Here is a 16,398-nt window from a genome sequence, read left to right as displayed (position 1 = left end):
ACAAAAGAATACTGATGAACCAATTAATTAATTGGGATGATGATGGATGAATAGTTGCTATATCATATGTGATGTTAGAGCGCCCTATGTTGTACACAAAAGCAACATGCACTGCTTATGCTGCTTATTCTGAATTTCTAAGAAAATAAATATGATTGATTTAATAGTGTGTAAAAAAAAAAAAGAGAGAGAGAGAGAGAGAGAGAGAGAGAGAGCGAGAGAGAGAGAGAGAGAGAGAGAGAGAGAGAGAGAGAGAGAGAGAGAGAGAGAGAGAGAGAGACAGATATTAAACTAAATGTCAAATATATGCTCTCGAATTGCCATGAAATATTACGTAACATGGGATATAAAAAAACAGCACCGTGTGTGTCTGGGAGTTGTAGTTCTGTTCTGCTCTGACGCAATCGTGTTAGTCTCGTAAAGAACTCCAAATCCCGCGATGACTTGCCTTAAGCCTTTAACTGGTACACGCCTACGCTGAATAAACCCATCGACTGTAATCCTCACTGTACACAGCTGAGTCCTTTGCGGGTATTTTCTGCCGTCACCGTAACTTTTCTTCAACACACAGCCTCTCACACATACACACACACACAAAACAAAAAAATGGATAACAGCGGGAAAGAGAAGGAAGCCATTCAGCTAATGGCCGACGCTGACAAAAAAGTCAAGTCGTCGGGATCTCTTTTGGGAGGGATGTTTGGAGGGTAAGACAGCACTGCACCAAAGAACAGACAGCTAGAAAAGCGTTAACTATCAAAGTTGGCACGTAGCCTGTTTCTATGTAGACTAATACTCAATTATATGTGTTTACTAGCAAGACACTAATCCGGTGTGACTATGAAACCAGAAAGGGAGGACGTGTGTCATCCATTTTCTTTGATAAATCCTGCAAATCAGTTAGCTAAGTTAGCTTAGTTATCATTGTAAACAAGGCAGCAGATCACGACTCCCTACTGGACACCAGTAAGCTACGCAGTACACTGTCAATGTTAGCATGCTGAAATGTCTGCTTTACTGTCTTTTGGTTTGCAACCACTTTTTACAGATTTTTACCCAGTGTCCGCATAATGCCACCATGCATATCTCCACCACTCCTTTCAGCAAAGTAGATAGGTTGTCTTATCTGCTGTAAGGGGATTTCTTCATAGTAAGCCCCTAAGGATCCTAACACTGCTGTATTTGTAACATTTAATCAGTGTTAATGTTTATTTTTTATCAGGGAACATTAACACTGGGCGATAATGTCCACAGAATGCATAAAGTCAAGGCTTCTTAAAGGATAAAGGATGAGGCATTGTTTCATGATGCAGATGCTGTCATAAGATTCAGGCTGACGGTCTCATTGAGGTTCCTGATTTTTTTGAGAGGAGCCTGTGCATATACATGGTATGGGGTGCAAACAGCATGTATTTTAGTGATGATCAGGCACCTGGCATCAGAAATGACTGAAATAAACTCTAGGGGGCACCTAATCTACTCATATCAACCATTATTATAAGCCATCTGAATCCTATGCATGCTTTATATGTACCAGTGACCTTGGGGAGATGATTACTGTTTAAATCTAGTTCATGCATGTCATCATTGATTTGCACATTTTATTATGTAGTGGAGACAGAGCAACGCCTAAAATACAACAGCCCAGCAGTTATTGGCCTTTGTAACTCAGTTAAACTCCCAAGATGATACCCAGATGTTACAGTTCGTGGCAGTACTGGTGCGTGATAAGTCTTTATACTGGTTATTCTGTGGCTGACCAAGCAGTGATGTAATCCTCTGCCATGATTGAATGGCTTGAGTATTATTGCAACTAGAGGCAGCTCCCAGGGGTCCACTTCTTGTCATGGAGTGACCACCAATCTGAGTATTGCATCTTCCTGAGAAATGTAGCTTGGCACTATGTTTCATTACCATTTAGGCCACATAGGTATCATTTATTATAGACATAACTACAATATGTTGGTCAAACTAGAAACTTTTACCAGTTTTACCGCAATGAGCTGCTGTGGAGTCTTTATGAAAAATGTTTATATTCAATTTGTGTGCTGCTGTTTCTGTTTTCTTTCTTTCTTTATCTAGGGGACATCACAAAGTGGAAGAGGCATGTGACATGTACTGCAGATCAGCCAACATGTTCAAGATGGCCAAGAACTGGAGTGGTGCGATAGGCTGTTTTCTTCCGCACTTAATATCCAAGTTACAGATTTTCAACACATTTGACATTTGCTGTTTTTTTTCTTTTCTGGCACAATAATTGCAAGGTGTAGCACTTGTGAAGCTGCAACAAGTAAAAAGGTTGAATCATGTTCATAAATGCAGAGTAAATGCATGTAAGTGTCAGTCTCTTTTAATTTCTTTTCCTTTTTGCTTCAGCTGCTGGAAGTGCGTTTTGCAAGGCTGCACGTCTCCATATGCAGCTGCAGAACAAACACGACTGTGCCACCAGTTTCATCGATGCAGGAAATGCTTACAAGAAGTCCGATCCTAATGGTGAGACTGCCTGTTACTCACAAACCTTTTTAACTCAATATATTTGCTGTATATTCCAGTTATTTCAGTCATAATAATGATTACAACACCTATAATTTCTGAGGGTCTTTATGAATACTGTGTTTAACGAAGTAAGGCTAGTTACATAATTGTGGAAATGAAGGTATATAAGGTGGGACATGTTGTTTGTCAGAAATGAGTCAAATCTCCAGTGATGTGTCAGTATAAATAATAATTTTAAGTCAGAGATTTTGCCCTTGCATTGCAGGGCATTTGCAAGAGGTGGATTTACAGTGCTCTTTATTTATCTGTGGCTTAATTTAATATTCTCTGAAGCATGGATGTAGCTTTTGGTCTGGGGGATGGTAGCTGTCAATTTGTAGAATGGGGGGGGGGGGGGGGGGGGGGGTGCTTGTATAAATTGTGACGCCTCATGGCCTCTAACCTAAGTTGATTGGTTGTCTGGGATTTGGGGAGTGGCTCATCAGGAGAGATGGTTAGCACCTGGATTTGTGTGGATGCCTCTTTTATAAATAGAGCTCTGGGCATTTACTCTCTCTCTCCTGTTTGAGTTGCTGGGTTTGTTTTGAGCTTTGGTTATTTATATTCTTGTTTCATTTCACATTTATACACATTCACACACACACACCCATACATTACAAACATTACTGATGAACTGACATACATAGTTATTTTAGTTTAATTCAATAAATGTATGTTAGTTCATCAGTAATGTTTGTAATGTATGGGTGTGTGTGTGAATGTGTATAAATGTGAAATCAAACAAGAATATAAATAACCAAAGCTCAAAACAAACCAGGCCATGAGGCCGTCACAAAGTGATTAATTATATGTCATATCTGACATCAACCAGAAAAAAACAACTCTTATTTGATTGTGGTTCTCAACTCATTTCACCTTGTTGTATGGGTCTAACATTTATTTACCAAACTGATAATTACTGACTGTTCCCTCCTCTTCCTTTTATGCTGCCAAAAGAGGCAATCAAGTGTTTAAATGCTGCCATCGATATATATACAGACATGGTAAGATGCATATAGAAAGTACACGTCTGTGTTGTGATCCATAACAGTACATCTGGCGTTATTATTTTTATCTTTGTCACTGAGGTTGTCCAACTTGTAGCATGTATCCAGACACAGTAAGTCAAAAGCAATTGAACTTCGCTTGACTTATTAGAACTGAATATCACATCATCTCTATGACTGAAAATCTCTTTTTGCTTTTCCCTTCAGTCTCTGCCCTTATTGTTGAGCTCAACAGATTCATAACCCACACACACTTGTTATTCCCTTTAGCTAAGATTAATTTCAAAAGCTAAACCCTTGTTGATGTGAAGCCACAGGCTACTTCTTGACCTCGCCCCTCATGACTGTAACACAACTCTTTCATTGACTAGAGAGGCGTCTGTGAATAAATCGAATTAATAATGATTTCTTCACTTCTCCTCTCTAGGGAAGATTCACCATTGCAGCCAAACACCACATCAGTATTGCAGAGATCTATGAGGCTGAGATGGTGGATATCGAAAAGGTGTGTGTGTGTGTGTGTGTGTGTGTGTGTGTGTGTGTGTGTGTGTGTGTGTGTGTGTGTGTGTGTGTGTGTGTGTGTGTGTGTGTGTGTGTGTGTGTGTGTGTGTGTGTGTGTGTGTGTGTGTGTGTGTGTGTGTGTGTGTGTGTGTGTGTGTGTGTGTGTGTGTGTGTACATTTAAGAGTTATAATCTGATGATATGACCAGTAGTGATTAATTGTACTTATTTTATTATTGGTCATATATGTTTTGAGGAACAAAAGATTAAAGTATTTGCTGTTTTCCTTTTGTAAAGGCTGTTGCACATTATGAACAAGCAGCAGACTACTACAAAGGAGAAGAATCAAACAGGTACTGCTTCTTCACTAAAAGAATATGAGGTAGTTTACTTTTTTTAGTGCCAAAGTATTTGTATTTATTCACATGTAAGATTTTAAAACAACAAGTGATTCTAATGTTCCAAATTATATAGTTTGATGCCAAAAGTATATAAGACTACTGACGAAGTACCACTACTTTATGTGAAGCACTGAATATATATGTCACTATGTTAGTTTTATAAGAATTTAGTTGTGATGTCATATGAGGACATTATCAGGATGTGATTCAGTATTTGTTCCAAGTCTGATTTATAGCGTATAACATTTTTAAATTGTTGTACACTGTGGTGAACACTTGTCACTATAAATTTGTTGCACAGAATATATTTAAAATCTCAGTTCATTTTAATTAACAATCCCAACAACTAAATAGGTTTAATTGAAATGTAAAACTTCTTGTTTCTTGATGGAAAGCTTCTATGCCAACCTACTTTTGGCTTGCACACAATCAAATTTGCTCTAGTTGATAATAATTGTTATAGCAGGGAAAGCACAAGTATGCAAGTGAGCCAACATTAATGATGCTATTAATTATTCTTGTGCTTTTCCTGCTATGACATGTTAAAATATCAGAGATGAAAAAGCTGATCTGCACATTTGCTCAGGTTTTCTGATATTCCGAGTAAGGAAACACAGATCTTTGAATGGTGTGGAGAGTTTGCAGTTTGAAAGCTGTTAGACCTTTGTTCTATCAAAGCTTAATTCTTCATTCAACATTTGAGTATCTAATGTTACTCAGTATTCAGCTACACACATTTCATGCTCTAAAAATAGTGACTCAGTTGGTTTCATGTACCCCTAAAATATTTATAGAGCACTTAATATTTTCGGTTTTGTGTTGCTGACTTTTGTCTTTTTCACTTTTCCTCAGTTCTGCCAACAAGTGTCTGCTGAAGGTGGGGGCTTACTGTGCTCAGCTAGAGCAGTACCAGAAGGCGATTGAGATCTACGAGCAGGTGTGTACTGGATGTGCTTCATATTTTTATGTGTCATGCTTGTACCTTCTGAAATGACACTGACTTGGTTATTTTGACTCTTGTAATACATTTTGTGTGAAATGGCTGTATCTAGGTTGGAGCCAACACAATGGACAACCCACTGCTGAAATACAGCGCCAAAGAGTATTTCTTCAAAGCCTCTCTCTGTCATTTCATTGTCGACGAGCTTAATGCCAAGGCAGGTTTATATCTTTGTGGTTCATTCTCAGGATTTGGGATGGGGAGTTGTGATTGAATTTTAACATGCCGTGTCTCCACAGATTGCTGTTGAAAAATATGAGGAGATGTTCCCGGCTTTTTCAGACTCTCGAGAATGCAAGCTGTTGAAGGTAGCTCAATGCTAACAACTCTGAGGAATACCATGGCTTACTTTCTTCTCCTTAATCTATTCAGTTTCTCTGAATAACCTACCTTTTTTTTGGTTTAACAGAAACTACTTGATGCTCATGAGGAACAGAACAGTGAGGCTTTCACAGAGGCAGTAAGTCTTGTTTAGTCTATGAAACTTCTCAAGTTTTGAAATTAGGCTTTTGCCGAGCACAGGAATCCCACAGCTTCAGCTCTTGTACTTTTGTTGGATCCCTTGAGTGTTCAAAACAGTTGAAGGCTGGATCCCAGGTATCCATTCAGTCCTCCAGGGTTTTGTGTTAGTGTGAATCTAGTGCAGACTGATGGAATGCATCACTGCCGTACTGATTAGTAACTATATACAGCTGAACCCCTGCAGGATCTTTCAAAGACAGCTCAAAGTCAGAGAGAGACTGTACAGCACAGTGAAGCCTTTAAGTGAACATGCTAACATACTTATGTTTAACAAGTATAAATGTTGGCCACGTTCACCATCTTAGTTGAGCTTTTGTTAGCATGCTAATATTTGGTAATTAGCACAAAAAAGCACAGCTGAGGCTAATGGGAAAGTCATTAGGTTTGTAGGTATTTGGTCATAAACTAAATGATGATGGCACTACAGGAAAAGTCAGGATCACCAGAGTTTTCATCCTGAGGGGCTGCATGAATGTGTGTGCCAAATTTTAGTAGTTGTAGTAGTGACAACTGCTAAGTGAAATATTGCACAACTATAACATTTCACTCAAAACCACAAATAACAGTGTCATGGTGGCACTAGTAGAGATGAAGTCAAACAGATTAGCAATAAGAAATATAAAATATAAGAAACAATAAAAGCTATAAAACATAATATGAAACATTAAGGCCATAAAAGCAATTTATGCACATAACAGTTAACAAGTGAGAAAAAACAGGACTCTGTAATAAATCAAACTGAGGGAGCAGAACCATCTCGTAATCATAACTGGGGAAATAAAGCGGATGTCTGTGTCTCCTATCTGCCTGCAGGTAAAGGAGTTTGACTCAATCTCCCGTCTGGACCAGTGGCACACAACCCTCCTGCTGCGCATCAAAAAGACCATCCAGGGTGATGAAGGGGATCTGAAATGAAAGAAACACAGGGTAGAAATACAGCATGGAGGGACAAATCCATCACACATGCATTCATACACCCAGACCTGCACACAAACACACAGTATTTCACTCACCTCACTGTGTAATGGCATTTGGAGAGGGGCGTCCCCTGATGATTTTGAATATTCCACTGCTCACTGCTATACTGTTCGAGTACTATCTTAGCTTTCGTTACGAGCGTATCTGAATCTAGTCAGAATGTAAAATCCTCTCGCCCTCACCTCTGCCTAGAGGATTGCTGCATACCTTTTATGCTGGAATCTGTCCTGGGGGATTTCAGAGCGGGTATTAATGTATTGAAACTGATGTTAGTATTGACAAGAAGCACTGCATGTTTTGTACAATTATTGTTTCTTAGTCAGATGCAGCTTGACATTTTTTTTAACCTAGTTGATTATGTTTTTAAACACATTAAGTGTTTCAGTTTGCTGTATAAAGACTATCATGGTGTGTGTGGATTTTAAGACTATACCATAATCTTAATTTTTATTAGAGTAGATGTTAAGTATCAAATCAATTTCATGGGTTGTTCTTATTATAACCACAATAAAATGATTTTGGTTTCCATTGTGTCACAAGAGGGAAAGACTCTTCTTGATGAAGGGCGATGATATGCACCAAGTGTAGACTGTTAAAAATTTGTATCTAATCACAGCTTCTGATTTATTTATTTTTCCATAAATATTTGTGATTTTATTACTTAAGGATTATTTATTATTATTACTTCAGGATTTGTTGGTGTGATAATACCTTGTATGTTTGAATGTGTAAGCTGTGATTTATAGTTGACCTGTGAAAAAATGAATTTCTGAATGAGAAACACTGACAAGGAAAACCTTATTCCTTATCCCCAGGGCAGTTATCTTGGGGAAATGTGTATCATTAGCCACTCATCTCGTGCTGTGTCGTGTTGTGAACTCAACTATCATGGAAGGTGTACTAATGCAGTGCATCTTCCAAATGGCCAGTCGCTAAGCATGTCATTGTGTATAGTTAAGTGTTGTGTTACATTCACTAGTGTGAGCCAGACCAAAGTTTTTACTAAAGGGTCATTCACCCTGTGTATCCAGCTTCTTCCAGGTGGAATGACAATGGACCTTGGATATGATCTGTATGCCTGTGCGAATGGACAATAATAAAGATATTCTATCCCAGCTGTGCTGTCCTGCCTTTAGCCTTCATCTAGACAGAAGTGTTATATAAAATGAGCTTCCATCAGCCTTTTGAGCACACCATTTGGCAGGACATTTTGTATTGTACCTGTAATCTACTGTAGAAATGTGACTGTTGCAAGAGTGATATTAACTAAAAATAATTCACAAGGTTTCTCTCTGTGACCTCAGAACATACTCTGACCTAGCTAGTACAATCAGACACCAGGAATAAGATGTACTGTACATTAAACACAGGAAAACACACAGGAAAACAAACACACACAAAAAACAGCTAAAAGCACAGTGGTTTTAACTGAGGCCTCAGTAGACTATTCTGCCCCATTTTCTTTGCTAGCATGCTATGAGGCACACTTTCCACTTTGAGTATGATTAGTGAAAACCACAGCACTCAGATTTGGTCATGTTATGTGTAAAGCCTTAATAACATCTCAGTAAACTAACACTTAACAAGTCTCAGTGGATATTCCAGCACTATGTTTGTCTACAGTAGTGCACAAGCCTTTGTAACCAGCACAACCCAAACTCAATTATTAGTGCTCTGTACCCAAGAAGTCAAAAGAAAAGCCAACTTCATCACAAACAATCTCTCTCACCTCCTGCACAAGTCCTTTCAGTTACTACAATCAGGCCGCTGCGTTAAAAACCCCTTGGCCATAAAAAACATACCGGGCCTCCTTCATTCCTACTCCCCATTAGCATTTTAAACAAAAAAATGAAACAGCAGTGTACTCCTACATACATACATACATATATGAACTCATACCATGTATTATATTCTGTCCAAGTTATTTATGCTGTATATTTTATTGTTTTCAGGAGGACGTATTGTATGTCTAAGTTTGAATGCTAAGCCACGTCAAAGATGATTTTCTTTCTCAACAGACAAAAGTTTCTGAATCTGAACTTTAAGAAGTTCAAATTTAAAAGCTCCTTTATTGACCTATTACATTCCTGTGTCATTCTTGCTGTAGATCTGCCACCCTGTCAGACTGTAATTTCATACTTAAACATGACCATTTGATTGATAGAGACAATGTAATCAATCATCTGTACAGCAGACTACGTATGTAACCTAGTTTTGACATTACTGTCATGTTATGACAATGATCCAATGTGTGATTTATTTTTAATGTACTTTCTCATGGCCACATCACTAGTGACATTTTTTAAATGTAATTAGCCTACTTCTTTGCAAACATTCACATATTGTTTTGATGGAAACTGAATTCCAATTCTGTGATTAGTTACCATTAATAAAATAAATCTACATTCTTTGTCAACCTACTTGAAAAGACACAAATTGATTTAACCAGAAACCTGAAACTTCAAGGGTTATTCATCTTTATGAGTGGTTTCGTTATTGGAGGCAGCATTGCTCAATCTTTAAGAATGTTATGCAGGTACTGTAGGCCTCACACCTGTGAGCAAAATGGTCCCAAAGAGAGAAATGTGCCAGAATTTTCAAGTATTTTAGCTACACTTCCTTTACATTCATCATCAGCAGAGCTGCGAAAATAGACTGTAAAGTGTAAAGAAAGCTAATTGAGGATTCACTGGGATGCTGCTCTACTGCCACCAAGGATTTCTCTGCTGTCTGTAACTGCATTACCCTTCTGGTCCACACGAGACACACAATGATAAATACTGTGGTCTCCTTCAGTGCATGGTACATAAGGGGGGGGGAAGCCTTCATTTCATTCCTGAGTTATAAAATGTACTGTGCATGTTGTTACATTTGGCACTCAATGTAATGTCTGAACACTCCACTTCATACATTTATTCAATATGATTCATACAACATAACGTACTGTACATTATAATGTATGCAGATTAAATAATTCATTGTACCCAATGTATTCATTATGCCATAGTTATACCTCAAAGAATGTGGCTAATACTCAACAATTTTTTGTGGCTTTTAATATTATCTTGTGATGAACACTGAGCCTCACATCCAAGTCTGATTCACGATATAACATTTGATTTAAGATAAGAGTGATGAAACACCACAGTCAGAACACACATTCAGACACTGCTAATCCCAAAATACAGACACCAGGTCCAAGACATAAAATAACATGAAAACATGGAGTGAAAGTGGACTTTAAATTCCCTAAAACGCAGAAAAAATTATTTATATTTACATGCATTTTCTACAAAGTATCTTGAGCTGAGGCCTCTTTAGGTTCAGCTATAGGGTAATCTGCTGTCCTTTGCTGTCCATCACTTTGGAAAGCAGCTGTTTGTTCTTTTCCACATATTTCTTCTCCGACAATCACAGTTTGAATACTGGACTGAAAAATATCTGTCTCAGAAGTGGCCTTCATTTCTGAAACTGGAGCCAAAATGGTCTGTGAGGCACCAGCTTCGAGGCCAGATGACGTAGAAACAATTGGGGTCACTGAGACTGATGCTAATGTGCCATCGGAAACAGGAACTGAGAGTGTGGGTACAGACAGAGAGGTGGAGGAGGCCTCGGAAGACATGGGGATAGGCTGAGCCATGGACACGGGTATAGAAAAGGGGACAGGAATGGCTGAGCCATCTAAGGAAATGACGCTGGTCCCTGTGCTGTCAGTGGTTAAGATGGGCTGGATCTGAGTTCCAGGTGGCATTTCGGTGTGGATGACAGTGATCCCGCCCAGGGAGCTGTGACTGACCAGAGCAATAGCTCCATGACTGGTCCAGTCAGATGGGAGAGTGACTGGCTCAGCCGGCACCACTAAGGACTCAGTGGGAGTTTTACCGGCATCACCAGCTGCACCAGCACCACTTTTTCTAGATGTGCTCTTTTTCTCCCCTGCTCCTGCTTTTTCTGTCTTCCCCTTAGGTGGAGATTTGGGTTTCTTGTCCTCAACATTTCCCTCCAGCACCACCAGGTAGGTCTTCCAGGGAGCGTCTGAGTCATGAATCTAAAGGTTAAAGAAGCTTGTTATTTTCCCAGCAGTCTGATGAGTCAAAGAACACTTTCCAATTTGGTTTAATTGAAGATTCACATTAAATGTGCCCTGCTTTTCACACTATCTGTACAGTGCCCATACAGTTGAAAATACCCTTTCTAATAGTATTGCTAGAGTAAAATAAGCACTGCTCACCATCGTGTGCCTTCGTAGGGTGGACTTGTCTGTGAAGGTGCGTGTGCAAAGGCCACACATGTAGGGTTTCTCTCCTGTGTGAATACGCTGGTGCCTCTGGAGGGCATTGAGCTGGGTGAACTGCTTGTCACAGTCTTTACAGCTGTATGGACGCTCACCTAACAATCACCAGAGAAGAAGAAGAAGAAGAAGAAGAAGAAGAAGAAGAAGAAGAAGAAGAAGAAGAAGAAGAAGAAGAAGAAGAAGAAGAAGAAGAAGAAGAAGAAGAATAAGAATAAGAAAAAGAAAAAAAGCACATCAACGTCAGAGTTTAAACAGAGAAGATCAATGAAAAAGAACAAACTGTTAAAACAACTGCTGTCTTCGCTTCAAAAGTTGATTTTCCCTCTAAATGAACACAATCAAATATGTGAATTACCTGTGTGTATTTTTAAATGCTGGTGGAGGGAGTTCCTCTGAGCGAAGCCTCGACCACACTGTTCACACTTATATGGCTTGGACCCAGTGTGGATGTTCGAGTGGTGTCTCAGGTATTCTTTAGATGCAAAGCTTTTCCCGCAGGCCTCGCACATGAAGGGCTTCTCTCCTAAACAAGACAAAAACACCACAAAACTCATGTTCTGGTAATGGGTACAGGCTTCAAGGCTCACATTTTAAAAAACACTCTTAACGGAGACAGAATTACCCAGGGCCTTGGGTTAAAAATCTCCTGTCAAATTAAAGATGACAATGATAATAAAATTCCTCTTACCTGTGTGTGATCTCTTATGATAGGCTAACATGTGCTTCTGAGTGAAGCGCGCATCACACTGGTCACAAGCAAATGGCTTCTCTCCAGTGTGAGTCCTACACACAGTAAAACAGTTTAGTCCTAATCCATTTCATACACCTACATGTGTTAGCAGAATGTATAAATGGGCATCCACAACTGTCTTATATTAGTCTTTGAAGTCATTTTTTTTGCAGCTGATTTTAAATGTATTATATAACCACATCAGCATCTTCTTAGATTACTGGTTTCCAGCTGTTTCTAGCTTGAGTTGTTTATGTTCACAAGTGATGATAGGACTGATGGATCTTAGGAATCATTTGAGTGAAATTTCCCTTAAGTATATTCCATATTTATCAAAAAGGGGCCAGCATTACTTGATCAAATTGTTTTAAATAATTTCTGACTGCCCCAAAATGAAAACTTGAGTCCTCGGCTACAACCCAGGGTCAGTACCTGCGGTGCATCTTGAGGGCAGAGTTCTGTGTAAATCTTGCGCTGCAGTCTGTGCACTCAAAAGGCTTTGCACCTGTGTGGGTTCTCTCGTGCAATACTAGGGCAGTTTTGGAGCTGAGCGCCTTTCCACATTCAGGACAGACGTGATGCAGATTGTTGCGTTCATGTACCTGAGCAGCAGCAGGGAGACAGAAATGATCAAATCAGGAAAATATATACAATGGTAATAATGCTGTATATGCCTTTAGATACAAGAAGTGGGTAAAAAAAAAGGTAATATAACTCTGACTTGTCTTTGATGGCGAACAACATCCTTCTTCCGTTTGAAGGTCTTCGTGCAGGAGTCGCAGACAAAAAGCCTCTCATTGCTGTGGACGTGCTTTTCGTGGATCTTTAGGTTGCTGCGGTTAGCAAAGGTCTGCTGGCAGGTCTCACATTGATAGATGACTTCTGCTTTCACTCCATGGTATGTACTGGCCAACACAGCAGTAACAGGTTACAGCATTATTAGAAGAAGTCACATGCCGACCTTTTCAACAATTAGAAAATAATCTGATTACTTTATAGTTCATCTTAGAAAAAATCTAAAATCAAAAAAAAAGTTTTCCATCTTCCAGTTATTTTTATTCTTAAAATAAATCATGACATCAGGAATATAACACAATTTTGGTGTTATCCTGGTCACAACTGATAAAAAAAACAGTACAGTGTAATAAAGACAAAAAAAAAAGAAGGAGAAAAAAAAGCACACAAGCAAAGCTGCACTGGACAGATTCAGTATCTAAACTTTATTTAACTATGGCATCATTATGTCCTACCTAATGTGCTTCAAATAGCTTCTCTCATAGTGGAAGGTCCGCTGGCACTTGTTACACTGGAACTGGGCCTTGGATGTTCTCTTTAATGTCTCCTTGGACTGTCCGTCTTCCTCCTCCTCCTCCATCTCCTCCCCAATAGGTGAACACAAGGGGTCTTCAGCATCATCACTGTGCATATCAGCCTCACATCCCCACTCATCCACATCAGAGACTGGCATTTCCCATGAAAGCTTATCTGTTTTCGCTGCTTGTTCCTCTGACAAGGATTCTGCTTCATCCCTGCCCTCATTCTCCTCTGTGTCTTCATTGGTGTTTTCGTGAGCGTTGTTTAAAGCGTCTCTTTTAGTATTTAAACACCTCTGAAGAACTTTACGGCCAGCCAACCTAAGTTTTAGCTTTTTTGCTAGTGTTACGTCATCCTTTACCGTGTCCTTTGTCTTACATCTTTTTGGAACTACCTTCTCAAGGCCCTGTGGAGAGAGACGTCGCTTAAGATGTACACTGATCGGCCGCTTCTTCTCTTTGCTCGTTTGTTCCTTCTGTGCATTGTCATCCTTATCTACAGCTTCTGATACAGATGTATTATTTACATGTTTTTGGAGGATGCCAGCACTCATGGCCTCACTGCAAACTTCTGACAGATCCTTACAGTCCAAAAATTGTGCCGCTGCTTGAACATCACCAATCTTGTCTCTGGCAACTTCCACTTTACCAGTATACACAAACTCCAAAAATTTGGAGAAGTCACTTGAGTGCATATTTGAGAGTAATAACTTGTCTTGGGCGACATCCTGAGAGAGAAGCATTTTCTTGAAGTAGCCACTCGATGCTGCGAGCATCACCTGGTGGGCCTGAAACTCCTGCATGTCTCCCTGGTAGTCCACCTGCACTGTAACATCACTCAGCTGCCCCAGCTGCCTCAGCTGAGACAGAGAGGCCAGGATGTTTTCATGGTGGGACTTAGAGGTGAGCTGGACCACTTGGACACCCATAATTCATTTGTGCTACTGAGAAGAAAAAACAAAACAAAAAATGTGACTTTCAAGGCTGAAACTAGTTGTGTGAATGTATCATAGACAAATGCAGCTATTAAAGTGACACTGACCTACAGTCAGAAAATATTTCAGAGCAGTAAATGTTGCATGCCAATGAATAAAATACTGTTGAAATGTTGCAGTTTGACGGCAGAAAAAGAAATCAGCGAAGGTTCAACTGAATGCATAGCAATTTCTTTAAAATAACCAGCGCACGTATTTCACATAGCATACATAAAAACCACAATATGTCACGTCTGAAACATGATATTTTGCAGTTTGGTCCACATTATATTCACTGCTAGGTTTGGTAAGTGCTAACAGTAAGTGTGTTAGCATCACGGACAGCAGTCAAAGCTAGCTAAACTGGCTTAAAATGAACCGATAACCTAAAACAAACGGGTGGCTTTGCGATAACATGATTTCATTGAGTACATGAGTGCCTGTGTCGCAGCGCAGTTTACTACATAACAACACGGAGCAAGTTTTCTTACCGTAAGGTCGCTAAAATGGCAGCCTCGACAATGTTCTCTCCAGTGGAAGGTATTTCCTGTAGAAGACGGCACTCGCCTTTTTAGTCACCGACATCCGGTGCCGCGGTGGCTGCTCTGGGATCAGTTCTGTGTTACACGGTCGCGTTTAGAAGTCTAAATGACCCGAGAACAATTGCTGATCCTGGATCAATTTCAGCTAGTTTACGGATTTAACGCCTGGAAAATCAGGTTCCTCTTGTCCTATAAATATATATTTACCGTTATATTTAAAGCTTCCCCTCAGATATTAGGCCTATTGTCATTCTAATTCAACTAACTGTTAGCTGAAGTAATGTTATGCTTCACTTCTCCAAAATAATCCCGTCCATCTCACGATAATTTATCTATATTAATATGATGCAATTCTAACCTTGCTGATATTTATTCTGCTGTGATTTGTTTATTTGTTTTTTTAAATTATCATGCTAAATCTTATCCCTGGGCTGTTCCTCTGTCTAATCCATGTTACTCTCTGGTGTACCGTGACTTTTTCTTGCGCACTTGAACATCTCACATGCTGCCCGGTATTTTTTGTACATTGTAGCCTCTGTGTGTGAGGCGTTTAAGGAACATCTGTAAATTTACACGCCGTTCCACCTGTCAACACAAGTAAATTCTCCGGTGGGGAAACACTGAATCAGCTCGTTCTAAACAGGCACATTTTCAATTGAAATTATTTCCCACTTAAAGCACTTCCTTTTAAGCAATGATTTTGTGTCACCGTAACTCTAGGTATAAACTGTATGTTTATTAGAGCAATACTCACTTGTGTCCACATGATGGCGCCATGGCACAAAGGCACACAACATGACATAAACTTGTAATGTTGGACACAATACCAGCTTAGTCTGCGTCTTTAACGCATGCTTTAACAGCAAAAAAAAATGTACATTTACTTCTGTATTTTTAATTTCCAAACTGACCGCTCTTTTCCTGTTAGCTAATAAGATATGTCAATTGGCAGACCTGAGTCATTTTGGTAGGCATTAAACTAGTTGAGACCCAATGTATATCAAAGTAGTAGTCTGCAAGTTGTACAAGACTGGATCCAAAAATAATACCAAATAGGCCAACATGCTGAAAGATTTAAGCTAATTCATTTACATTCAGACTAAGATAAATCATGTACAGAGTTGCAGAATATGTGCTGTCATTCTAAAGGTGTATGGAAAACTACTTGAGGATTCACTGGGGTGCTGTTCTGCAGCTGCCAAGGATTTTTTTCCTTCCGGAGGAAATCCATATACCTTACATTTGTCTTAATGAATTCTGCAAGCTAGCAATCTGCTCTGTTCCGGTGACTCATGCTGCTCTCTGGCCAAACCGATGCAGACTTAAGCTCTGACCTGGAACACTGTGTTCACCTGTCTTTTATCACGTTACTCCACTGCCGTACACACACTATACATATATATTTAACAGATTACACTTTTCATGCAACCGGTCCTTCCTGATTTGTCTTAATAATAAAGTATGATACACAACAGCTGCAGTGGTAATGATCTGTGTATGGGAATCAAAGGTATTTGCATATATATTAATATGGTTTAAATTATTACCATCAAAATAAGCCTAGAGTTTAATGCGATACTGAATTATGTGCAAATTAATGAG

General features: G+C 39.4%; 2 protein-coding genes across 2 annotated transcripts; one reads left to right on the top strand and one right to left on the bottom strand.

Annotated features, from left to right (window-relative positions):
* Positions 1-646: 646 nt before the first annotated feature.
* On the top strand, positions 647-8,058 carry napbb (N-ethylmaleimide-sensitive factor attachment protein, beta b; the record flags this gene model as incomplete). The annotated part of the gene is made up of 10 exons (XM_062437790.1): positions 647-707; positions 2,083-2,162; positions 2,377-2,493; positions 3,970-4,047; positions 4,340-4,395; positions 5,296-5,380; positions 5,496-5,600; positions 5,683-5,751; positions 5,853-5,903; positions 6,779-8,058. Coding segments are annotated over 10 exons (804 nt in total), but the record flags the coding sequence as incomplete, so codon positions are not given.
* A 1,758-nt stretch (positions 8,059-9,816) lies between these two features.
* gzf1 (GDNF-inducible zinc finger protein 1) lies at positions 9,817-14,774 on the bottom strand. Its single transcript, XM_062437152.1, has 8 exons — positions 14,746-14,774; positions 13,218-14,224; positions 12,689-12,872; positions 12,400-12,569; positions 11,926-12,020; positions 11,593-11,760; positions 11,175-11,332; positions 9,817-10,991 (listed from the first exon to the last, which is right to left on the bottom strand). Exons 2-8 carry the CDS (start codon positions 14,207-14,209, stop codon positions 10,233-10,235), a joined length of 2,526 nt encoding a protein of 841 aa, XP_062293136.1. The 5' UTR covers positions 14,210-14,224; positions 14,746-14,774; the 3' UTR covers positions 9,817-10,232.
* Positions 14,775-16,398: the final 1,624 nt, after the last annotated feature.

The sequence above is a fragment of the Scomber scombrus genome, chromosome 17 (genome assembly GCF_963691925.1).
Source record: "Scomber scombrus chromosome 17, fScoSco1.1, whole genome shotgun sequence".
NCBI classification, from domain to species: Eukaryota; Metazoa; Chordata; class Actinopteri; order Scombriformes; family Scombridae; genus Scomber; species Scomber scombrus.
The sequence above is the reverse complement of the archived record's forward strand: the minus strand, read 5'-3'. Positions and strand labels throughout refer to the sequence as shown.

Bases quoted from the DNA above. Each gene is read 5' to 3' on its own strand.
- gzf1 (XM_062437152.1), bottom strand. From the start codon at position 14,209: ATGGGTGTCCAAGTGGTCCAGCTCACCTCTAAGTCCCACCATGAAAAC. The intron at 12,021-12,399 runs GTACTGACCCTG...TACTGTGTGTAG, and splicing joins GCCCTCAAGATGCACCGCAG to GACTCACACTGGAGAGAAGC. The intron at 11,333-11,592 runs GTAATTCACATA...GGTGATTGTTAG, and splicing joins GCATTTAAAAATACACACAG to GTGAGCGTCCATACAGCTGT.